General features: G+C 42.3%; 2 protein-coding genes across 3 annotated transcripts in view; both read left to right on the top strand.

The window, feature by feature from the left end:
• The window catches only part of col6a2 (collagen, type VI, alpha 2), a 44,584-nt gene extending 38,044 nt beyond the window's left edge, over window positions 1–6,540 (top strand). Inside the window, exons 27-28 of the mRNA XM_042307725.1 lie at window positions 4,343–4,677; window positions 5,411–6,540. Of these exons, the coding sequence (XP_042163659.1) occupies window positions 4,343–4,677; window positions 5,411–5,677 (602 nt within the window). The 3' untranslated portion in view covers window positions 5,678–6,540. The remainder of the gene's footprint in view (window positions 1–4,342; window positions 4,678–5,410) is intronic.
• Window positions 6,541–19,549: 13,009 nt separating this feature from the next.
• Window positions 19,550–26,644, top strand: si:ch211-227n13.3. 2 transcript variants are annotated; one of them, XM_042308287.1, is made up of 7 exons: window positions 19,550–19,889; window positions 20,483–20,540; window positions 21,490–22,021; window positions 22,134–22,209; window positions 22,323–22,415; window positions 22,518–22,680; window positions 25,253–26,644. In XM_042308287.1, exons 1-7 carry the CDS (start codon window positions 19,846–19,848, stop codon window positions 25,454–25,456), a joined length of 1,170 nt encoding a protein of 389 aa, XP_042164221.1. In that variant the 5' UTR covers window positions 19,550–19,845; the 3' UTR covers window positions 25,457–26,644. The 2 variants fall into 2 exon arrangements, with proteins under 2 accessions (XP_042164221.1, XP_042164222.1); XM_042308288.1 differs by lacking the exon at window positions 20,483–20,540 and having other exon boundaries at window positions 19,553–19,889; window positions 25,253–26,642.
• The last annotated feature ends 1,142 nt before the right edge of the window (window positions 26,645–27,786 follow it).

The following is a 27,786-nucleotide window of genomic DNA, read 5'->3' as shown; positions in this document are numbered from 1 at the left end:
ATACTATAATAGATACATACTATAACAGATACATATGATAACAGATACATACTATAACATATACATACTATAATAATAGATACATACTATAATAATAGAGAAATACTATAATAATAGATACATACTATAATAGATACATACTATAATAGATACATACTATAATAATAGATACATACTATAATAATAGATACATACTATAATAACAGATACATACTATAATAGATACATACTATAATAATAGATACATACTATAACAGATACATACTATAACAGATACATACTATAATAATAGATACATACTATAACAGATACATACTATAACAGATACATACTATAACAGATACATATGATAACAGATACATACTATAACAGATACATACTATAACAGATACATACTATAACAGATACATATGATAACAGATACATACTATAACAGATACATACTATAATAATAGATACATACTATAATAATAGAGAAATACTATAATAGATACATACTATAATAATAGATACATACTATAACAGATACATACTATAATAATAGATACATACTATAACAGATACATACTATAATAATAGATACATACTATAATAATAGATACATACTATAATAATAGATACATACTATAACAGATACATACTATAATAATAGATACATACTATAATAATAGATACATACTATAATAATAGATACATACTATAACAGATACATACTATAATAATAGATACATACTATAATAATAGATACATACTATAACAGATACATACTATAATAATAGATACATACTATAACAGATACATACTATAATAATTTTCGAAATACTATAATAGATACATACTATAATAGATACATACTATAACAGATACATACTATAATAATAGATACATACTATAATAGATACATACTATAATAATAGAGAAATACTATAATAGATACATACTATAACAGATACATACTATAATAATAGATACATACTATAATAATAGATACATACTATAATAATAGATACATACTATAATAGATACATACTATAATAGATACATACTATAATAGATACATACTATAATAATAGATACATACTATAACAGATACATACTATAATAATAGATACATACTATAACAGATACATACTATAATAATAGATACATACTATGATAATAGATACATACTATAATAATAGATACATACTATAATAACAGATACATACTATAACAGATAAATACTATAATAATAGATACATACTATAACAGATACATACTATAATAGATACATACTATAACAGATACATACTATAATAATAGATACATACTATAACAGATACATACTATAACAGATACATACTATAATAATAGATACATACTATAACAGATACATACTATAATAACAGATACATACTATAACAGATACATACTATAATAACAGATACATACTATAACAGATACATACTATAATAACAGATACATACTATAACAGATACATACTATAATAACATACATACTATAACAGATACATACTATAATAACATACATACTATAACAGATACATACTATAATAATAGATACATACTATAATAGATACATACTATAACAGATACATACTATAATAACAGATACATACTATAACAGATACATACTATAATAACAGATACATACTATAACAGATACATACTATAATAACATACATACTATAACAGATACATACTATAATAACATACATACTATAACAGATACATACTATAATAATAGATACATACTATAATAGATACATACTATAACAGATACATACTATAACAGATACATACTATAATAATAGATACATACTATAATAACAGATACATACTATAATAACAGATACATACTATAATAATAGATACATACTATAACAGATACATACTATAATAATAGAGAAATACTATAATAGATACATACTATAATAGATACATACTATAACAGATACATACTATAATAATAGATACATACTATAATAGACACATACTATAATAGATACATACTATAATAATAGATACATACTATAACAGATACATACTATAATAATAGATACATACTATAACAGATACATACTATAATAATAGATACATACTATAATAGATACATACTATAACAGATACATACTATAATAGATACATACTATAATAGATACATACTATAATAATAGAGAAATACTATAATAGATACATACTATAATAGATACATACTATAACAGATACATACTATAATAATAGATACATACTATAATAACAGATACATACTATAATAACATACATACTATAACAGATACATACTATAACAGATACATACTATAATAATAGATACATACTATAATAATAGATACATACTATAACAGATACATACTATAATAATAGATACATACTATAATAACAGATACATACTATAATAATAGATACATACTATAACAGATACATACTATAATAATAGATACATACTATAATAACAGATACATACTATAATAGATACATACTATAATAGATACATACTATAACAGATACATACTATAATAATAGATACATACTATAATAACAGATACATACTATAATAACATACATACTATAACAGATACATACTATAACAGATACATACTATAATAATAGATACATACTATAATAATAGATACATACTATAACAGATACATACTATAATAATAGATACATACTATAATAACAGATACATACTATAATAATAGATACATACTATAACAGATACATACTATAATAATAGATACATACTATAATAACAGATACATACTATAATAGATACATACTATAATAGATACATACTATAACAGATACATACTATAATAATAGATACATACTATAACAGATACATACTATAATAATAGATACATACTATAATAACAGATACATACTATAATAATAGATACATACTATAACAGATACATACTATAATAATAGATACATACTATAATAACAGATACATACTATAATAATAGATACATACTATAACAGATACATACTATAATAATAGATACATACTATAATAGATACATACTATAATAACAGATACATACTATAATAATAGATACATACTATAACAGATACATACTATAATAATAGATACATACTATGATAATAGATACATACTATAATAATAGATACATACTATAATAACAGATACATACTATAATAATAGATACATACTATAATAGATACATACTATAATAATAGATACATACTATAATAGATACATACTATAACAGATACATACTATAATAATAGATACATACTATAATAATAGATACATACTATAACAGATACATACTATAATAGATACATACTATAATAGATACATACTATAACAGATACATACTATAATAATAGATACATACTATAATAATAGATACATACTATAACAGATACATACTATAATAATAGATACATACTATAACAGATACATACTATAATAATAGATACATACTATAACAGATACATACTATAATAGATACATACTATAATAGATACATACTATAACAGATACATACTATAATAGATACATACTATAACAGATACATACTATAATAATAGATACATACTATAACAGATACATACTATAATAACAGATACATACTATAACAGATACATACTATAATAATAGATACATACTATAACAGATACATACTATGATAATAGATACATACTATGATAATAGATACATACTATAATAATAGATACATACTATAATAATAGATACATACTATAATAATAGATACATACTATAATAGATACATACTATAATAGATACATACTATAATAGATACATACTATAATAATAGATACATACTATAATAATAGATACATACTATAATAGATACATACTATAATAGATACATACTATAATAACAGATACATACTATAACAGATACATACTATAATAATAGATACATACTATAACAGATACATACTATAATAACAGATACATACTATAACAGATACATACTATAATAATAGATACATACTATAACAGATACATACTATAATAACAGATACATACTATAATAATAGATACATACTATAATAAAAGATTCATACTATACTAGATACATACTATAATAACAGATACATACTATAATAACAGATTCATACGATAATAGATGAAAAGGTTTATCCAATAGCTGTGTGTGTCCCTTCAATGTGTGTGTGTCCCTTCAATGTGTGTCCCTTCAAAGTGTCAACGTGTGTGTGTGTCTTCAACGTGTCAATGTGTGTGTGTCCCTTCAATGTGTGTGTGTCCCTTCAATGTGTGTGTGTGTGTGTGTCTTCAACGTGTGTGTGTGTGTGTGTTTCAGAACCAGCGGTGGCCAGCTGTGTCCAGCGCCCTGTGGACCTTGTGTTTATGCTGGACGGGTCAGAGAGGATGGGAGTGGAGAACCACCGCCGAGCCAAGGAGTTCATTGAGAACGTGGCGCGCCGCCTCACGCTGGCCAACGGCCAATCAGACGACAGGAACGCCCGCGTGGCCCTGCTGCAGTACGGCGGCCAGTCAGAACAGAGGGTGGAGTTTTCGCTCACGCACAATCTGACGGTGATCGCTGATTCGCTGGCAGGGATGAGCTACATGGACTCCGCCTCCTCTCTGGGCAGCGCCATCATACACGCTGTCAACAACCTGGTGATGTCACAGGTACAGTCAGATCCTTCATTAATGGCACCCCTGATAAAGATGAGCAAAAACCCCTGAATTAAATAAATCATTCAAATACTGAGCTACATTGTATTCTCAAAAAAATTATATAAACATTACAAATATCTCATAAAGATGGGGTCAAAATGATGGCCCTCCCGTTTTAAATATTCTAGCACCCTCCCCTGTTCAATACTCCAGCACCCTCCCCTGTTTTCAATATTCCAGCACCCTCCCCAGGTTTCAATACTCCAGCACCCTCCCCAGGTTTCAATACTCCCCCAGCACCCTCCCCAGGTTTCAATACTCCAGCACCCTCCCCAGGTTTCAATACTCCAGCACCCTCCCCAGGTTTCAATACTCCAGCACCCTCCCAGGTTTTTCAGCACCCTCCCCAGGTTTCAATACTCCAGCACCCTCCCCAGGTTTCTCTCCAGCACCCTCCCCCACCCTCCCTGTTTTTATCAATACTCTAGTACCCTCTCCTGTTTTCAATACTCTAGCACCCTCCCCCATTATCAATACTCCAGCACCCTCCAGCCTCCCCTGTTTTCAATACTCTAGCACCCTCCCCCATTATCAATACTCTAGTACCCTCTCCTGTTTCAATTTCCAGCACCCTCCCCCATTATCAATACTCTAGCACACTCCCCAGTTTTCAATTAGCACCCTCTCACTGTTTTCAATACTCCTAATGCTGTATAACTGTACTGTCTCTCTGTGTGGTCTACAGGGAAGCCGCCTGGCACGTCGTAACGCTGAACTGTCCTTCGTCTTTATCACCGACGGCATCACAGCGGGCGACAGCCTGGAGGAGGGTGTCTCAGCCATGCGGCGGGCCGAGGGCATTCCCACGGTGATCGCCATGGGGACCGACACGGACCAGGAAGTGCTGAGGAAGGTTGCCCTGGGAGACATGTCAGCCATCTTTAGAGGAGAGGACTACGCCACGCTGGGGAAACCCACATTCCTAGAACGCTTCATCCGCTGGGTCTGCTAATCAGCTAACCAGCTAAGCAGCTAACCAGCTCGTTAGAGCTAACCAGCTGTGTTCTAACTAGCTGTTAAAGCTGTAGTCCGTAAGAATCTTTTCAGTTATGAAAAATAAACAAAAGGGTGTTCTCTGGGTTTTGAATTAAAGTCATATGGTGCTCTGTGATTTTCCAGGTTTTAGCAAAATGGCAAAACTTGGAAGCTAAACTTCTAGCTCGTCCGAAAGACACAAGAGCCTCCAGATTGTTGAATCTTTTAAATTAGTTAAATGACAGATTCCACCATTAACTAGATAAGCACAAACAACCAAAGCCTCTCTTATCAGAGAGTTACTGATATTGAATGTGTACAATGTTACAACTGTAGGTCAATTGTTGTTGTTGTTGTTGTTGTTGATTTTTGTGTTTTTCTATAAGAGATCCCTCTCTGTGAGGCCTATATCAGTACGTTTGTATTTTACACTAAATGTGATATTCTAGTGGAAGGAGTTACACACAGTGTCAATGTCTCACAAAACAGTCCTCACTTTTCAAACAGTCCTCACTTTTCAAACAGTCTTAAGTTTAAAAAGGCTTTGACTTACAAAGTCGTTATGTTTTCAAACAGTTTTATAGTTTTAATATCAGTGAAAGTGTCTCTTATCTGTTATTATTCTAGATCAGACAGTCATTTAGACATCTTTCTCACACACACACACACACACACACAGATCGGTAGTTACATATATCCAACACACCTACACCTATACCCAACAAACACACACACACACACACACACACACAGAAACTCAAACACACACACAAATCACACTGAAATGCATTTGTTGTAAACTGAAAATGATGTAATAAAGCCAGCTGTGGTGTAACCAGACGTGTGTGTGTGTGTGTGTGTGTGTGTGTGTGTGTGTGTGTGTGTGTGTGTGTGTGTGTGTGTGTGTGTGTGCGTGCGTGTGCGTGCGCATCTGCACCTGGTTTTAATTTGTTAGCTGTGAACCATATGCATCCTGTCTGGAGGTTTACCAGACCTGGGTTGTTGTTGTCAATTAAATTAAATTAAATTACACACCAGAACAACACACCACATGACACCAGAACACACCACAAGACTCCAGAACACACCATAAGACTCCAGAACACACCACAAGACACCAGAACACACCACAAGACACCAGAACACACCACAAGACTCCAGAACACACCATAAGACTCCAGAACACACCACAAGACACCAGAACACACCAGAACACACCACATCAACACACCACACTTCCCCACCCCTACACACCTCGCCACACCACCCACAACAACACACCACCCCACACACCAATGCAATCTGGTTTCCGAGCTGGTCACGGGTGCACCTCAGCCACGCTCAAGGTCCTAAACAATATCATAACCACCATCGATAAGAGACATTACTGTGCAGCCGTATTCATCAACCTGGCCAAGGCTTTCGACTCTGTCTATCACCACATTCTTATCGGCAGACTCGACAGCCTTGGTTTCTCAAATGATTGCCTCGCCTGGTTCACCAACTACTTCTCAGACAGTGTGTCAAATCGGAGGGCCTGTTGTCCGGATTGGCTCAAATGCATTAAGGAAAGAAATTCCAGAAATTTACTTTTACCAAGGCACACCTGTTAATTGAAATGCATTCCAGGTGACTACCTCATGAAGTTGGTTGAGAGAATGCAAAGCTGTCATCAAGGCAAAGGGTGGCTACTTTGAAGAATCTCAAATATAAAGAACACTTTTTTGTCACGACATGATTCCATATGTGTTATTTCATAGGTTGTGATGTCTTCACTATTATTCTACAATGTAGAAAACAGTACAAATAAAGAAAAACCCTGGAATGTCCACACTTTTAACTGGTGCTGTATGTGAGAGTCCCACCCTTCCACAGAGGGGTCATGTTAGTGTGTAACCCAAACTGTTCGAAATAGACAGAAGTTGGCAGATCGGCTGTACCGACTTTATTTATATTTATTTAATGAGGCAAGTCAGTTAAGAACAAATTCTTATTTTCAATGACGGCCTGCTGGGGAACAGTTGGTTAACTGCCTGTTCAGGGGCAGAACGACCATGTCAGCTCGGGGGTTTGAACTTGCAATCTTCCGGTTACTAGTCCAACGCTCTGACCACTAGGCTACCCTGCCGCCCATGACGGCCTACCCCGGGCCAAACTTGGACGACGCCGCCCAATAGGACTCCCATTCACGGCCGGCTGTGATGCAGCCTGGAATCTAACCAGGAACTACATTGACGCCTCTAGCACTGAGATGCAGTGCCTCAGACCACTGCCTCAGACCGCTGCCTCAGACCGCTGCCTCAGACCGCTGCCTCAGATCACTGCACCATTGCCTCAGACCGCTGCCTGCGCTGCAGACCGCTGCCTCAGACCACTGCCTCAGACCGCTACCTCAGACCACTGCCTCAGACCACTGCCTCAGACCGCTGCCTCAGACCACTGCCTCAGACCACTGCCTCAGACCGCTGCCTCAGACCACTGCCTCAGACCACTGCCTCAGACCACTGCCTCAGACCACTGCCTCAGACCACTGCCTCAGACCACTGCCTCAGACCACTGCCTCAGACCACTGCCTCAGACCGCTGCCTCAGACCGCTGCCTCAGACCACTGCCTCAGACCGCTGCCTCAGACCACTGCCTCAGACCGCTGCCTCAGACCGCTGCCTCAGACCACTGCCTCAGACCGCTGCCTCACCACTGCCTCAGACCGCTGCCTGAGACCACTGCCTCAGACCGCTGCCTCAGACCACTGCCTCAGACCGCTGCCTCAGACCACTGCCTCAGACCACTGCCTCAGACCGCTGACCTCAGACCACTGCCTCAGACCACTGCCTCAGACCGCTGCCTCAGACCGCTGCAGACCACTGCCTCAGACCGCTGCCTGAGACCGCTGCTTCAGACCACTGCAGACCGCTGCCTCAGACCACTGCCTCAGACCACTGCCTCAGACCACTGCCTCAGACCGCTGCCTCAGACCGCTGCCTCAGACCACTGCCTCAGACTGCTGCCTGAGACCGCTGCCTCAGACCACTGCCTCAGACCACTGCCTGAGACCGCTGCTCAGACCACTGCCTCAGACCACTGCCTCAGACCGCTGCCTCAGACCGCTGCACTACTGCCTCAGACCGCTGCACTACTGCCTCAGACCGCTGCCTGAGACCGCTGCTTCAGACCACTGCCTCAGACCACTGCCTCAGACCGCTGCACCGCTGCTTCAGACCGCTGCTTCGGACCGCCGCCTCAGACCGCCGCCTCAGACCGCTACGCCACTCAGGACTTCAGGCCGTGGAGAACACCATCGTGTTCGTGAGAGTCTCATCTTTCCATAGAGTGGTCATAATTTTTTATTTTGTCAAACCGTTCTGACTCTATAGATGATTTTGTGAGAAGACAGATTTTTGGAAATGTCTCGGTCTGACAAACACCTTTCACCTCAGATATAGGAAGTGTTACATAGGCAGATTCAGGAAGTGTTACATAGGCAGATTCAGGAAGTGTTACATAGGCAGATTCAGGAAGTGTTACATAGGCAGATTCAGGAAGTGTTACATAGGCAGATTCAGGAAGTGTTACATAGGCAGATGCAGGAAGTGTTATGTAGGCAGATTCAGGAAGTGTTACATAGGCAGATGCAGGAAGTGTTACATAGGCAGATTCAGGAAGTGTTACATAGGCAGATGCAGGAAGTGTTACATAGGCAGATTCAGGAAGTGTTACATAGGCAGATGCAGGAAGTGTTACATAGGCAGATGCAGGAAGTGTTACATCAGGAAGTGTTACATAGGCAGATGCAGATGCAGGAAGTGTTACATAGGCAGATGCAGGAAGTGTTACATAGCAGGTGGATTCAGGAAGTGCATAGGTAGATTCAGGAAGTGATAGGCAGGAAGTGTTACATAGGCAAATTCAGAAGTGTTACATAGGCAGATGTTACATAGGCAGATTCAGGAAGTGTTACATAGGCAGATCCAGGAAGTGTTACATAGGTAGATTCAGGAAGTGTTACATAGGTAGATTCAGGAAGTGTTACATAGGCAGATGCAGGAAGTGTTACATAGGCAGATGCAGGAAGTGTTACGTAGGCAGATGCAGGAAGTGTTACATAGGCAGATTCAGGAAGTGTTACATAGGCAGATGCGGTGGATTCAGACGCATCCCATCTGATACTGTAATTTTCCCTGTACTCTTCATGAGGTTGATACAACCTGGTCTATGAATGAAAGTTTACAATGTAGGCGCACACAGGTCAAGAGACAAATTTGAGGTGACAGACAGAGACATTCAATACCTGCATGCACACTCTTACCTGCATCTTCCCTTCACTTGTGGACTTCAATGAACAGGCGGAAAAACCTTTCCAAGCCAAACCACTACACACAGCCTACATCGTTGTCACCATATTAGCTGAAGTAACATCCTAGTCAACACAGCTAATAGAACTAACGCGTTAGTAAACCCGCTACATGCAGTAACGTTACAGAGTCAGTAAGCAGTTACAACGGGGGACCCCGGTGGCAAGAAATTAGTAAAACCAAAAGTTTACCTTGACTTGGAAGAGTTCCAGTGTTGTGTTGGAAAGTCCTAGCCAGGTAACTAACATAGCATCCCTCTGTTATAGCCAGCTAGCTAACATAGCATCCCTCTGTTATAGCCAGGTAACTAACATAGCATCCCTCTGTTATAGCCAGCTAGCTAACATAGCATCCCTCTGTTTGAGCAGGGTGTTTCAGTAGGCGAAACTAGCTAGCTGCATTTGCTAGCTAAGTAAGTGAAACTGAAAGTGAAAAAAAGGACAATCTCTTTTTTTGTTTTGCTTCTCGTTCATTTTGGAAGAAACGCATTTGTTCAAAACTGTTCAACTATTGTCTTTCTTTCTCTTTGAGTCAACGGCTCACCACATTTTATGCATTGCTATATATATATATATATATATATTATATAGCTTATGCTTTCAGTACCAGATTCATTTCTCTGATCCTTTGATCATATCAAATCAAATGTCATTTGTCACATACACATGGTTAGCAGATGTTAATGCCAGTGTAGCGAAATGCTTGTGCTTCTAGTTCCGACAATGCAGTAATAACCAACGAGTAATCTAACTAACAATTCCACAACTTCTACCTTATCCGTTCTAGCGCAGGGGCTCCACTAGCGAAACAACATTCCGCTAAAAAGGCAGCGCTCGAAATTCAAAAATATATTTTTTAAATATGTCACTTTCACACATTAACAAGTCCAATACAGCAAATGAAAGATAAACATCTTGTTAATCTACCCATCGTGTCCGATTTAAAAATGCTTTACAGCTAAAGCACAACATGTGATTATGTTAGGTCATAGCCAAGTCGAAAACACACACAGCCAAAAAGCAGAAATATAGATCAAATGAATCACTAACCTTTGATGATCTTCATCAGATGACACTCATAGGACATCACGTTACACAATACATGTATGTTTTGTTCGATAATGTGCATATTTATATCCAAAAATATCAGTTTACATTGGCGCCTTACGTACAGTAATGTTTTCCAAAACATCCAGTGATTTTGCAGAAATACTCATAATAAACATTGGTAAAAGATACTAGTGTTATTCACAGAATTAAAGATAGACTCTCCTTAATGCAACCGCTGTGTCAGATTTCAAAAAAACTTTACGGAAAAAGCCTAATCTGAGAACAGTGCTCAGAGCCCAAAACAGCCAAAGGAATATCTGCCATTTTGGAATCAACAAAGATAGAAACAACACCATAAATATCTTCATCAGAAGGCACTCCCAGAAATCCCATTGATTTGTTCCATAAAGTTCCATCATTTATGTCCAAATAGCCACTTGTTGTTAGCGTGTTCAGCCCATAATCCATCTTCATGAGACACAAGCATTTCATCCAGACAAAAACTCTAACAGTTCCATTACAGTCCTTTAGAAACATGTCGAACGATGTATGGAATCAATCGTTAGGATGTTTTTAACATAAAACATCAAAAATGTTCTGACCAGAGAATTCCTTTGTCTTCAGAGAAGCACTGGAATGAGAGGTAACTCTGTCGGGAGACCAAGGATCTCTGCCAGACCACTGACTCAAAGAGGTCTCATAACCCCAGACATCATTCAAACAGTTTCAGAAACTTCAGAGTGTTTTCTATCCAATAGTAATAATAATATGCATATATTAGCATCTGGGACAGAGTAGGAAGCAGTTCACTCTGGGCACGCTATTCATCCAAAAGTGAAAATGCTGCCCCCTATCCATAAAAAGGTTAAGCACACAAGTGTAAAGGAATGAAGAATATGTACATAAGGATATATGAATGAGTGATGGTACAGAACGGCATAGGCAAGATGCAGTAGATGGTATCGAGTACAGTATATACATATGAGATGAGTAATGTAGGGTATGTAAACAAAGTGGCATAGTTTAAAGTGGCTAGTGATACATTTTTACATGTATGGCAGCATCCACTCAATGTTAGTGATGGCTGTTTAACAGTCTGATGGCCTTGAGATAGAAGCTGTTTTTCAATCTCTCGATCCCTGCTTTGATGCACCTGTACTGACCTCGCCTTCTGGATGACAGCGGGGTGAACAGGCAGTGGCTCGGATGGTTGTTGTCCTTGATGATCTTTTTGGCCTTCCTGTGACATCGGGTACTGTAGGTGTCCTGGAGTAGTTTGCCCCCTGTAATGCGTTGTGCAGACCCCACTACACTCTGGAGAGCCTTACGGTTGTGGGCAGAGCAGTTGCCTTACCAGGCGGTGATACAGCCCGACAGGATGCTCTCGATTGTGCATCTGTAAAAGTTTGTGAGTGCTTTTGGTGTCAAGCCGAATTTCTTCAGCTTCCTGAGGTTGAATAGGCGCTGCTGCGCCTTCTTCACCACGCTGTCTGTGTGGGTGGACCAATTCAGTTTGTCCGTGATGTGTACACAGAGGAACTTAAAACTTTCTACCCTCTCCACTACTGTCCCGTCGATGTGGATAGGGGGGTGCTCCCTCATGTCCTTTGTTTTGTTGACATTGAGTGTGAGGTTATTTTCCTGACACCACACTCTGAGGGCCCTCACCTCCTCCCTGTAGGCCGTCTCGTCGTTGTTGGTAATCAAGCCTACCACTGTAGTGACGTCTGCAAACTTGATGATTGAGTTGGAGGCGTGCATGGCCACGCAGTCGTGGGTGAACAGGGAGTACAGGAGTGGGCTCAGAACGCACCCTTGTGAGGATCAGCGGGATGGAGATATTGTTACCTACTCTCACCACCTGGGGGCGGCCCGTCGGGAAGTCCAGTACTCAGTGGCACAGGGCAGGGTCGAGACCCAGGGTTTCGAGCTTGATGACGAGTTTGGAGGGTACTATGGTGTTGAATGCCGAGCTGTAGTCGATGATCTGAGCTGTAGTCGAACAGCATTCTCACATAGGTATTCCTCTTGTCCAGATGGGTTAGGGCAGTGTGGTTGCGATTGCGTTGTCTGTGGACCTATTGTGGCGATAAGCAAATTGGAGTGGGTCTAGGGTGTCAGGTAGGGTGGAGATGATATTATCCTTGACTAGTCTCTCAAAGCACTTCATGATGATGGAAGTGAGTGCTACGGGGCGGTAGTCGTTTAGCTCAGTTACCTTAGCTTTCTTGGGAACAGGAACAATGGTGGCCCTCTTGAAGCATGTGGGAACAGCAGACTGGGATAAGGATTGATTGATTATGTCCGTAAACACACCAGCAATCTGGTCTGCGCATGCTCTGAGAACGCGGCTGGGGATGCCGTCTGGTCCTGCAGCCTTGTGAGGGTTAACACGTTTAAATGTTTTACTCACATCGGGCTGCAGTGAAGGAGAGTCCGCAGGTTTTGGTAGCGGGCCGTGTCAGTTGTACTGTATTGTCCTCAAAGCGAGCAAAGAAGTTGTTTAGTCTGTCTGGGAGCAAGACATCCTGGTCCGCGACTGGGCTGGTTTTCTTTTTGTAATCCGTGCTTGACTGTTCACGCTGTAAGTGCTCTGATAGGCTGGAGGACGTCCTCCGGAATTTGATCGGAGCGCCCGCTCCCTCTGGACTGAAGAACCACAATAAATCATCACTAATCCACTCTGAGTTTCTCTCATCAACTGAACTGTCCCCAACCTCTTTTACACCCAACCTGACACCACAGAAGGATCAGCCAAAATGCAAGGATCCATCCTTTCCACAAATCTCACTCCCACTGGACCCGAATCATCCTTTTCATCATCGGGACGAGACCCGAAGTCAGTGGTCGTCACCACAGGTACTACATCCATACTCTAGTCAGGTTCCATCTCTGAGCTCAGTTGGCCTCACCACAGATACTACATCCATACTCTAGTCAGGTTCCATCTCTGAGCTCAGTGGGCCTCACCACAGGTACTACATCCATACTCTAGTCAGGTTCCATCTCTGAGCTCAGTGGGCCTCACCACAGATACTACATCCATACTCTAGTCAGGTTCCATCTCTGAGCTCAGTGGGCCTCACCACAGGTACTACATCCATACTCTAGTCAGGTTCCATCTCTGAGCTCAGTGGGCCTCACCACAGATACTACATCCATACTCTAGTCAGGTTCCATCTCTGAACTACTAGAGCGTATCCCTCTTTTTGCAGTTGACTCCACCCCTCCTCAACACACTGCTTCCATCTACACTCAGCCAAGCCCTCCCCTAACCCGGACAATTGTGCGCCGCCTCATGGGTCTCCCGGTCGCGGCTGGCTGCAACACAGCCTAGGATCAAAACGGGTCTGTAGTGATGCCTCTATGCAGTGCCTTAGACCGCTGCGCCACTCAGGAGGCCCTCATAATATGTTCTACTGGGCCACTCAGGAGGCCCTCATAATATGTTCTACTGGGCCACTCAGGAGCCCCTCATAATATATTCTACTGGGCCACTAGGGAGGCCCTCATAATATATTCTACTGGGCCACTCAGGGGGCCCTCATAATATATTCTACTGGGCCACTCAGGAGGCCCTCATAATATGTTCTACTGGGCCACTCAGGAGGCCCTCATAATATATTATACTGGGCCACTAGGGAGGCCCTCATAATATGTTCTACTGGGCCAATAGGGAGGCCCTCATAATATATTATACTGGGCCACTAGGGAGGCCCTCATAATATATTCTACTGGGCCACTCAGGGGGCCCTCATAATATATTCTACTGGGCCACTCAGGAGGCCCTCATAATATGTTCTACTGGGCCACTCAGGAGGCCCTCATAATATGTACTACTGGGCCACTCAGGAGGCCCTCATAATATATTATACTGGGCCACTCAGGAGGCCCTCATAATATGTTCTACTGGGCCACTCGGGAGGCCCTCATAATATGTACTACTGGGCCACTCGGGAGGCCCTCATAATATGTACTACTGGGCCACTCGGGAGGCCCTCATAATATGTACTACTGGGCCACTCAGGAGGCCCTCATAATATGTACTACTGGGCCACTCAGGAGGCCCTCATAATATGTACTACTGGGCCACTCGGGAGGCCCTCATAATATGTACTACTGGGCCACTCAGGAGGCCCTCATAATATGTACTACTGGGCCACTCGGGAGGCCCTCATAATATGTACTACTGGGCCACTCGGGAGGCCCTCATAATATATTATACTGGGCCACTCGGGAGGCCCTCATAATATGTACTACTGGGCCACTCAGGAGGCCCTCATAATATGTACTACTGGGCCACTCAGGAGGCCCTCATAATATGTACTACTGGGCCACTCAGGAGGCCCTCATAATATGTACTACTGGGCCACTCGGGAGGCCCTCATAATATGTTCTACTGGGCCACTCAGGAGGCCCTCATAATATGTACTACTGGGCCACTCGGGAGGCCCTCATAATATGTACTACTGGGCCACTCAGGAGGCCCTCATAATATGTTCTACTGGGCCACTCAGGAGGCCCTCATAATATGTACTACTGGGCCACTCAGGAGGCCCTCATAATATGTACTACTGGGCCCTCACTACTGGGGGAGGCCCTCATAATATGTACTACTGGGCCACTCGGGAGGCCCTCATAATATGTACTACTGGGCCACTACTACTGGGCCACTCAGGAGGCCCTCATAATATGTACTACTGGGCCACTAGGGAGGCCCTCATAATATGTACTACTGGGCCACTCGGGAGGCCCTCATAATATGTACTACTGGGCCACTCGGGAGGCCCTCATAATATGTACTACTGGGCCACTCGGGAGGCCCTCATAATATGTACTACTGGGCCACTAGGGAGGCCCTCATAATATGTACTACTGGGCCACTAGGGAGGCCCTCATAATATGTACTACTGGGCCACTCGGGAGGCCCTCATAATATGTACTACTGGGCCACTCGGGAGGCCCTCATAATATGTACTACTGGGCCACTCGGGAGGCCCTCATAATATGTACTACTGGGCCACTAGGGAGGCCCTCATAATATGTACTACTGGGCCACTCGGGAGGCCCTCATAATATGTACTACTGGGCCACTCAGGAGGCCCTCATAATATGTACTACTGGGCCACTCGGGAGGCCCTCATAATATGTACTACTGGGCCACTCAGGAGGCCCTCATAATATGTACTACTGGGCCACTCGGGAGGCCCTCATAATATGTACTACTGGGCCACTAGGGAGGCCCTCATAATATGTACTACTGGGCCACTCAGGAGGCCCTCATAATATATTATACTGGGCCACTCAGGAGGCCCTCATAATATGTTCTACTGGGCCACTAGGGAGGCCCTCATAATATGTTCTACTGGGCCACTAGGGAGGCCCTCATAATATGTACTACTGGGCCACTCAGGAGGCCCTCATAATATATTATACTGGGCCACTAGGGAGGCCCTCATAATATGTACTACTGGGCCACTAGGGAGGCCCTCATAATATGTACTACTGGGCCACTAGGGAGGCCCTCATAATATGTACTACTGGGCCACTAGGGAGGCCCTCATAATATGTACTACTGGGCCACTAGGGAGGCCCTCATAATATGTACTACTGGGCCACTAGGGAGGCCCTCATAATATATTATACTGGGCCACTAGGGAGGCCCTCATAATATGTACTACTGGGCCACTAGGGAGGCCCTCATAATATGTACTACTGGGCCACTGGGCCCTCACTACTGGGGAGGCCCTCATAATATGTACTACTGGGCCACTAGGGAGGCCCTCATAATATGTACTACTGGGCCACTCAGGAGGCCCTCATAATATGTACTACTGGGCCACTCAGGAGGCCCTCATAATATGTACTACTGGGCCACCAGGAGGCCCTCATAATATGTACTACTGGGCCACCCTCATAATATATTATACTGGGCCACTAGGGAGGCCCTCATAATATATTATACTGGGCCACTAGGGAGGCCCTCATAATATGTTATACTGGGCCACTAGGGAGGCCCTCATAATATATTATACTGGGCCACTAGGGAGGCCGTCTTAATATGTTATATGTTCTTCCTTGTCTGTTGTGATCCCGGGTCCACCAGCAACCACCGCAGTAGTGATCATTCACACTCAATTACCTGGATATCATTCACGGTTAAGGTCCACTTTTATCCACGAATTAGCTCAATTTTCTTCTAATTCCGAACAAATCATAAGAAATTACTTGCATGCACTTCTATCTTGGGCCTCTCATCCTATACCTCTTTGGTTATACTGGACATGTTGTCACAGCCATTTCTACAGGAGCACCACACTCACTGCACAGTGCTAGCACAGTACGGTCACAGACGAAACAATGAGACCGATATTTCATCGGATGTATAAATGTGAAGCATCCGCTTGGCGTTTCCGAGAGGTAGCCCAATAACGCAAATTTCCCAATTTATTAAAAAGTGTATCTCAATACATTTATCCAAAAACTATAATCTGTTATGAACAGAGTAGACTTTACCATTTGCAAAAGTTGTAAAAAAATAACGTTCTTTAGAAGGAGTGCAAAAGGCAAAATTAGTGATTGGACACGCACACTTCACATGGTAGGCGTTCCCTAACGAAAATATGCAGATCTATGTTAGAACGCGCCAATAGGATCTGGCGCTTGGCTCTGCCCACCTCCTACGCTTGTTCTGTCCTCTATGACGAGAGGCTGTGGTCTTTGGCGCTAAAGATGGGCATTCCTGAACCGGTTCAGTTGGCTCCATTCACGTTAGAAGACCCGACTCATTTGACTCCCAAATGGTTCTTCATTCCAAATGCTTAATTTTTATTTTATTTATTTAACCTTTATTTAAAAACCGACATTGAAACATGAACCAATGTGCAAATCTCCAATGTAAAGCCCAAATGTAAGCATCCATTATGTCAGATTGTGATATATATATATTTTTTTACCTTTATTTTACTAGGCAAGTCAGTTAAGAACAAATTCTTATTTTCAATGACAGCCTAGGAACAGTGGGTTCAAATCAAATCAAATCAAATTTTATTTGTCACATACACATGGTTAGCAGATGTTAATGCGAGTGTAGCGAAATGCTTGTGCTTCTAGTTCCGACAATGCAGTAATAACGAACAAGTAATCTAACTAACAATTCCAAAAAAACTACTGTCTTATACACAGTGTAAGGGGATAAAGAATATGTACATAAGGATATATGAATGAGTGATGGTACAGAGCAGCATAGGCAAGATACAGTAGATGATATCTAGTACAGTATATACATATGAGATGAGTATGTAAACCAAGTGGCATAGTTAAAGTGGCTAGTGATACATGTATTACATAAGGATGCAGTCGATGATATAGAGTACAGTATCTACGTATGCATATGAGATGAATAATGTAGGGTAAGTAACATTATATAAGGTAGCATTGTTTAAAGTGGCTAGTGATATATTTACATCATTTCCCATCAATTCCCATGATTAAAGTGGCTGGAGTAGAGTCAGTGTCATTGACAGTGTGTTGGCAGTAGCCACTCAATGTTAGTGGTGGCTGTTTAACAGTCTGATGGCCTTGAGATAGAAGCAGTTTTTCAGTCTCTCGGTCCCAGCTTTGATGCACCTGTACTGACCTTGCCTTCTGGATGACAGCGGGGTGAACAGGCAGTGGCTCGGGTGGTTGATGTCCTTGATGATCTTTATGGCCTTCCTGTAGCATCGGGTGGTGTAGGTGTCCTGGAGGGCAGGTAGTTTGCCCCCCCGGTGATGCGTTGTGCAGACCGCACCACCCTCTGGAGAGCCTTGAGGTTGAGGGCGGTGCAGTTGAAGACAGGATGCTCTCGATTGTGCATCTGTTTTTATGCATTGAAAAAAAATCAGAGTGGACCAGATTGACACGCTCTCGACACAATTTATTGTTTCTGCAGTGACGATTCGCCCACTTTAGATACCTATGTTGTAATTTATCTGCAGAAAAACATTGTTTGTTTTAGCTCAAAAAGCAGTAGAATGCAGAGCAGGGATTCGAATGAACGGCTCTTTCACACAATGCTATTCGGTTCTCGAAGTTCATCAGAAAGAGCCGTTCATTGGCGTTGTTCGTTGGCGAACAACACGTCACCCGTGCGCATGTGCTGAAGTTTGATGTGAGTTTTGCGCGAGAGGTGAGTTGTTGCTGCCTCGAAGCTAACCGAAATCTGCCTCGATCCTAACCGAAATCTGCCTCGGTCCTAACCGAAATCTGCCTCGATCCTAACTGAAATCTGCCTCGATCCTAACTGAAATCTGCCTCGATCCTAACCGAAATCTGCCACGGTCCTAACCGAAATCTGCCACGGTCCTAACCGAAATCTGCCTCGATCCTAACTGAAATCTGCCTCGAAACTAACCGAAATCTGCCTCGAAACTAACCGAAATCTGCCTCGGTCCTAACCGAAATCTGCCTCGGTCCTAACCGAAATCTGCCTCGATCCTAACTGAAATCTGCCTCGAAACTAACCGAAATCTGCCTCGAAACTAACCGAAATCTGCCTCGGTCCTAACCGAAATCTGCCTCGATCCTAACTGAAATCTGCCTCGATCCTAACCGAAATCTGCCACGGTCCTAACCGAAATCTGCCACGGTCCTAACCGAAATCTGCCACGGTCCTAACCGAAATCCGCTTTCCTTCGCCGTCCGTTACTATCAAACATCTAGTTACGGTAGTTAGCAAAAGCTCAAAGCAGGAGACCACGGAGATGATTCTTTCTAAGCGGATAGACTATGAACATTTTGAGACTCAGTAAGTAACTTTTAGCCAGCTAATACAGTAACTGTTTTGACGCTGATGGCTAACATAAACACAACAAACAGTTAGCTAACTGAGTTAGCTTAGTTAACTAGCTACTGTATAGGTTTTTGTAGGTTGTGTTATACCTATCCCAGGCAGATCATTTGGTTTGGCTCGGACATTTGTGGTAGCTAGCTGGTAAGATTTCAGTGCAGTCATCTACCTTAGCTAGCTAGCAGCATGTTAGCAACAACCACAGATGGAAGTAACGTTAGTGGCAATAGCTAGTTAGCTAGCAGCATGTTAGCAACAACCACAGATGGAAGTAACGTTAGTGGCAATAGCTAGTTAGCTAGCAGCATGTTAGCAACAACAGTATGTTAGCAACAACAGATGGAAGTAACAACAGACGGAAGTAACGTTAGTGGCAATAGCTAGTTAGCTAGCAGCATGTTAGCAACAACCACAGACGGAAGTAACGTTAGTGGCAATAGCAGTTAGCTAGCAGCATGTTAGCAACAACAGTATGTTAGCAACAACAGATGGAAGTAACGTTAGTGGCAATAGCTAGTTAGGCAGCAAACAGTTGGTCCTTTTATTCACAGGTCTCAATATTCGACAGACCAAGGAAGTCAACGAGGTGAGACCGGTGGCTACATCAGGGTAGGCAGCTAGAAGCACAACATTAAAGTACCACTCGTGTCTTCTTTTCACCTCCATTTAACACCTTGTTTAGTTAACAAAAGGCACATCTGAATAGGTGGTCCTGGTAAGTCATGACAGCAGAAGTTCCTCTTCATTGATCCCGAACACCTTGAAGTTTGCACATTTCTAAACCCTTTTACTCAACATATTGTTTTACCCTTCAGTGTGTGTACTTTACAGTATTTATACTTGGGATATCGCTTTTCAACAGGCAAAGTTCACAAATCGTTGTCTTTAACTATATCCCTTTCATACACATACCAAAATCCCACAAATTTATGGCTGCTTTTTTGTGTAATTGAAAGGGATAGTGGTAAGAAGAAAGGAAAACATGACACATTTAAAACCCACCTAAAGAACTAGTCAAGATTGCTGCATTTTCAGACCCTGTAACCAAAATACAGGAATTGGGTCTGTGAGAATGGTTCTGTTTTTTTGCAGGTAGCTGTTTTACACTTCCATTGTTTAAAACACCTCCCTAATTTGAAATGAAAAACAATGTTTTTTTGGTATTGTAAGTAATTATAGGTCATATTTCATAGAAATCTGGAAACACTGGGCCGTTACTGTAACAACACCCCTCCCAATCTGCTAGTTACCCACTGATATGTATAAAAGGGGTATGTATACCTGCAAGAAAGTGGTAAATAAGGGACTGTTTGAAAGGGGGTCATATAAACATTGCCTTATATATTTTTTTACAGGTAATATACCACATCTTCTGTCTGAAATGGCAACTAGGTATTTAGCTACTTCTCCTTCAGACCTTTTTGTTCTGGTCCAGAACAAGGGGGTGTGATCTCCCTGTGTTGCAGCTGAATCTGCAGGGTTTGTGTGTGTAAAGATCTCCCTGTGTTGCAGCTGAATCTGCAGGGTTTGTGTGTGTAAAGATCTCCCTGTGTTGCAGCTGAATTTGCAGTATTGTGTGAGGTGGGGAAGCTCCATGCGTCCATCCAGACTGAGTCGCTCAGCCTCCAACAAGGCCTCTGAAGCCTGGGGCTCCAGTGACCCTGCTGCCCAGCCGGGGATGACGAGGAGGAGGAGTAGTAGTAGGCGGCGAGGGCAGGGTGAAGGGACAGGGCCGGACTGGGACTCTGCTGACTCAAGCATCGTGATCTCAGACGAGGCCACGGATAATGACCTGATTGACCATCACCATGGAAACCACAGTGTCTCAGAATGTGGGTCACCACCGCTAGAGCTGTCAGTCAGCCAGGGGAAGGCTGTGATTGGTGGAAAGGTGACAGGGCAGACGGAAAGAGGCGTAGAGTCAGACGCTGAATCCTGCTGCTCATTGGACAGCATTGTCTCTGGCCCCTCCTTCATGGTTCAAGGCACTCCACTAACTCTTCCCCCTGGTCTGTGTTTGACATGTCAGAGACTTCACAGAGAAGCCCAGAGGGGAAGACCCACTCCGCTGGACAAACTAACAGACAATGGTGAATACACGCAAACACACCCACCCTGTCAGAGAAGTCCTGTACCGATCAAAACAAACCCACTGAGCAGATGTCTGATTCTAATAGACATTCTCTCTGATTGGTCTATCAGATCCCACTTCCTTGTCATGTGACCAATGGGTTCTCATGAAGAAGTGGACACCCAGAAGACCACAGAACATTAAAGGGTAAGAGTGTGTGTGTGTGTGTGTGTGTGTGTGTGTGTGTGTGTGTGTGTGTGTGTGTGTGTGTGTGTGTAAGTAAGTAAGTAAGTAACCCACAGTACTGCTGTTGCTATCAGGAGGCTGTGGATCCATCTGGGCCGGATTAGACACAGAGAGCAGACCAGGGGAGAACAGCCAGCCTGCTCCAGACCACACATTTTCCTACAGAGGTAACACACACTCACAACCTGAGGTAACACAGTTAAATAAAGGTTAAATTTAACACACACACACACACTCACTCACTGAAGTAACAAACACCTTGTGTGTAGGAACCTGGGGAGATATGAGAACCAGGCTGTGAGCAGAGGGAGGAAGAGGAAGAAGAGGTCCAGAGGAAGTCGTCAGAGGGCGGGAACATGCATCCAAAGCAACAGTCTCAACCCCAGTGGTCTCCATAGCAGCGCTCTCCATAGCGATCCTGATGAAAAAGCGGTAGGTAGCCCAGATTTGCATTATTTCACAAAGTTCTATCTAGCGCTTCTGTGAACAAATCAAATGTATAGGTCTTTAATAACACTGGTCTTTAATAACAGATAACACTGGCCTTTGATAACACTGGCCTTTGATAACAGATAACACTGGTCTTTGATAACACTGGTCTTTAATAACATTGGCCTTTGTCTAAATGAAATTCTAATATCCATGTGACATTGTTACATACAGGGATATACAATGACATTTGAAATGATTAAGTTAATAAAATCACACACTTTTCAGTGTAGTTTGTATGAGGTACGCCCCATAAAAAGTCCGGTAGCCTTCACCTGTCTAGCTTGTTGTTTATGTTGGCCTATCAAAGCAGCAAAGAGACTCCATGTGTACCAAGTGGAGTGACAGTTCACGAAGGCAATGCAAGATGGAGTTAAATGGCTACAACGAGCACCAACATGTAGGCTGTTGTGTTATCTGTACGGGGTTGTGGAGAAAGCACAAAATGTGGCCTCAATTAGCCTAGCTAGCTAAATAGCTACTCCAGCCCATGACCTGATGAATAACATCGTGGGTGCTACATGAATTCATTAATTAATCAGAAGTCTACATACACCTTAGCCAAATACATTTAAAGTAAGTTTTTCACAATTCCTGACGTTTAATCCTAGTATAAATTCCCTGTCTTAGGTCAGTTAGGATCACCACTTTATTTTAAGAATGTCAAATGTCAGAATAATAGTAGAAAATTATTTATTTGAGCTTTTATTTCTTCCATCTCATTCCCCGTGGGTCAGAAGTTTACACTCAATTCGTATTTGGTAGCATTGCCTTTAAATTGTTTAAATTGGGTCAAATGTTGCGGGAATCCTTCCACAAGCTTCCCGCAATAAGTTGGGTGAATTTTGTCCCATTCCTCCTGACAGAGCTGGTGTAACCGAGTCAGGGTTGTAGGCCTCCTTGCTCGCACACGCTTTTTCAGTTCTGCCCACAAATTTTCTATAGGATTGAGGTCAGGGCTTTGTGTTGGCCACTCCAATACCTTGACTTTGTGGTCCTTAAGCCATTTTGCCACAATTTTGGAAGTATGCATGGGGTCATTGGGAAGACCCATTTGTGACCAAGCTTTAACTTCCTGACTGATGTCTTGATGTTGCTTCAATATATACACATAATTTTCCATCCTCATGATATCATCTATTTTGTGAAGTGCACCAGTCCCTCCTGTAGCAAAGCACCCCCACAACATGATGCTGCCACTCCCGTGCTTCACAGTTGGGATGGTATTCTTCGGCTTGCAAGCCTCCCCCTTTTCCCTCCAAACATAATGATGATCATTATGGCCTAACAGTTCTATTTTTGTTTCATCAGACCAGAGGACATTTCTCCAAAAGGTACTATCTTTGTCCCCATGTGCAGTTGCAAACCGTAGTCTGGATTTTTTTTTCGGGTTGTGTTGATATAGGACTCATTTTACTGTGGATATAGATACTTTTGTACCTGTTTCCTCCAGCATCTTCAAAAGGTCCTTTGATGTTGTTCTGCGATTGATTTGTACTTTTCGCACCAAAGTACATTGATCTCTAGGAGACAGAACGCGTCTCCTTCCTGAGCGGTATGACGGCTGCGTGGTCCCTTGGTGTTTATACTTCTGTACTATTGTTTAAACAGATTAACGTGGTACCTTCAGGCTTTTGGAAATTGCTTCCAAGGATGAAGCAGACTGTAATGTTTTTTCTGAGGTCTTGGCTGATTTCTTTAGATTTTCCCATGATGTCAATCAGAGGCACTGAGTTTGAAGGTAGACATTGAAATACATCCACAGGTACACCTCCAATTGACTCAAATGATGTCAATTAGCCTATCAGAAGCTTCTAAAGCCATGACATCATTTTCTGGAATTTTCCAAGTTGTTTAAAGGCACAGTCAACTTAGTGTATGTAAACTTCTGACTCACTGGAATTGTGATACAGTGAATTATAAGTGAAATAATCTGTCTGTAAACAATTGTTGGAAAAATGAATGGGGGTCATGCACAAAGTAGATGTACTAACCAACTTGCTAAAACTATAGTTTGTTAACAAGAAATTTGTGTAGTTGTTGAAAAATAAGTTTTAATGACTCCAACCTAAGTGTATGTAAACTTCCGACTTCAACTGTACATACATGCACACCATACCAGACAAATACAGGGAAAAAAGAACCAGAAGTCATTTGAACCCAGTCTGACACTAAGGGCAGGTTCATATGGGAGACAAGCCTACATACAATCTGTATACACACACTGTTCTCCTGCTGGTCACAACATACACTACATGTGAGGTCATCTTGGCTGTAGCCCAGTAGCTTCTCTCTCTGCCTCTGTCTACTTGCTCCCATATCACCAGCACCCCTGCAGCAATAGAGCACTAGCCTCCTCCGCGTGCAGCAGTGCTCAGGTTACAAACGGTTTTGAATTAATACATTTTTATTCTGGATATCCGACGCACATTCGTGATACTGTTCGGATAGTGAACTGATTTCATACCCCCATCCCTGGCAGTTAGCGTTACCGCTCCATTGTTGTGACCTGCAGGAGAACAGTGATGACAGCGGTCTGGAGCGTACACGCAGGGTCCTCACCTTCCAGGTGGTCCCCTCCACCGTTACCATGGAAACCCAGCAGGAGGCCACGCCCCCACAGGAGGAGGAGCCCAGGAAGAAGAGCGGCGGCTTCAGATCCCAGCTGGCTCAGCTCCAAGCCAACCGCAGCCGTGTCGTCAGGGAAACACACACATGACTGATGACATCACTGTCAGATTCCAAATATGTTCTTTATTGCCATCCTTGATTGTTTGTCAATTCTCTACCTGCTTCTGCTCAGTTTGTTCTCCTTCAAGCATGGCAGGATGGAGTTACCATCATATCTCTTCCATTAGAGGGGATGTGCATGGAGTTACTATTTACACAGTGTCTCTTATACTAGTTGAATCTAGTTTTGAATGTAAATAATTGTCATGTTTCTGTTGAAGTTAGTTATCTGTATCAGATCTCCCCTGTTTATTTCACACTGAAGAATACATGTTATTTTATTGTATCTCTTCTGATAAGAGATGAGGTCTCTACTACCAGACACAGCTGGGACAGTGCCCTCTACTGATCTGGCCCGTATTCATGAACCTCAGAATAGGACTGCTGATCTAGGACCAGATCAGAATGAAGGGACATGGGGTCCTGATCCAATTCAGAAGGGACAGGGGGTCCTGATTCTATTCAGAATGAAGGGACAGTGGGTCCTGATCCTATTCAGAATGAAGGGACAGTGGGTCCTGATTCTATTCAGAATGAAGGGACAGTGGGTCCTGATCCTATTCAGAATGAAGGGACAGTGGGTCCTGATCCTATTCAGAATGAAGGGACAGTGGGTCCTGATCCTATTCAGAATGATGGAACAGGGGGTCCTGATCCTATTCAGAATGATGGAACAGGGGGTCCTGATCCTATTCAGAATGAAGGGACAGTGGGTCCTGATCCTATTCAGAATGACGGAACAGGGGGTCCTGATCCTATTCAGAATGAAGGGACAGGGGGTCCTGATCCTATTCAGAATGAAGGGACAGTGGGTCCTGATCCTATTCAGAATGAAGGGACAGTGGGTCCTGATCCTATTCAGAATGAAGGGACAGTGGGTCCTGATCCTATTCAGAATGAAGGGACAGGGGGTCCTGATTCTATTCAGAATGAAGGGACAGGGGGTCCAGATCCTAGATCAGCACTCCTATTCAGAGATGCTTTTTGAATATTGACCAAGGCTTGACATTGCGATGAATTTGCTAGTGCCAACTGAAAGCTACTGGCCCGAATGGAAAATAATATACTGTCCTGGGTTGACATCTGACATAAACTCAGCAAAAAAAGAAACGTCCTCTCACTGTCAACTGTGTCTATTTTCAGAAAACTTAACATGTGTAAATATTTGTATGAACATAAGATTCAACAACTGAGACATAAACTGAACAAGTTCCACAGACATGTGACTAACAGAAATTGAATAATGTGTCCCTGAACAAAGGGGGGGTCAAAATCAAAAGTAACAGTCAGAATCTGGTGTGGCCACCAGCTGCACCAGATTTGCCAGTTCTTGATGTGAGATGTTACACCACTCTTCCACCAAGGCACCTGCAAGTTTCCGGACATTTTTGGGGGGAATGGCCCTAGGCCTCACCCTCCAATCCAACGGGTCTCAGACGTGCTCAATGGGATTGAGATCTGGGCTCTTCACTGGCCATGGCAGAACACTGACATTCCTGTCTTGCAGGAAATCACGCACAGAACAAACAGTATGGCTGGTGGCATTGTCATGACCCAATGTTGCCTATGGACACAAACCCACCGTCGCTGGACCAGACAGGACTGGCAAAAAGTGCTCTTCACTGACGAGTCATGGGTTTGTCTCACCAGGGGTGATGTTCGGATTTGCGTTTATCGTTGAAGGAATGAGCGTTACACCGAGGCCTGTACACTGGAGCGGGATCGATTTGGAGGGTCCGTCATGGTCTTGGGCGGTGTGTCGCAGCATCATTAGACTGAGCTTGTTGTCATTGCAGGCAATCTCAACGCTGTGCGTTACAGGGTAGACATCCTCCTCCCTCATGTGGTACCCTTCCTGCAGGCTCATCCTGGGTACCACATGAGGGAGGAGGATCATGTCAGGATGAGCCTGCAGGAAGGGTGGCTAATCAATCTGATACAAACACACTAAAGATGTGGCTTGTCAGTCTGACACAAACACACGAATGAACTCTGTCCATGTGGTAGTAGTCAGTCTGACACAAATACACTAATGAACTATGTCCATGTGGTAGTAGTCAGTCTGACACAAACATACTAATGAACTATGTCCATGTGGTAGTAGTCAGTCTGTCCATGTGGTAGTAGTCAGTCTGACACAAACACACTAATGAACTCTGTCCATGTGGTAGTAGTCAGTCTGTCCATGTGGTAGTAGTCAGTCTGACACAAACACACTAATGAACTATGTCCATGTGGTAGTCAGTCTGACACAAACACACTAATGAACTCTTTCCATGTGGTAGTAGTCAGTCTGACACAAACACACTAATGAACTAT

This window comes from Oncorhynchus tshawytscha, linkage group LG28 (assembly GCF_018296145.1).
Source record: "Oncorhynchus tshawytscha isolate Ot180627B linkage group LG28, Otsh_v2.0, whole genome shotgun sequence".
Taxonomy (NCBI): Eukaryota; Metazoa; Chordata; class Actinopteri; order Salmoniformes; family Salmonidae; genus Oncorhynchus; species Oncorhynchus tshawytscha.
Note: the sequence above shows the minus strand (reverse complement) of the source record. Positions and strands in the feature narration are given on the sequence as shown.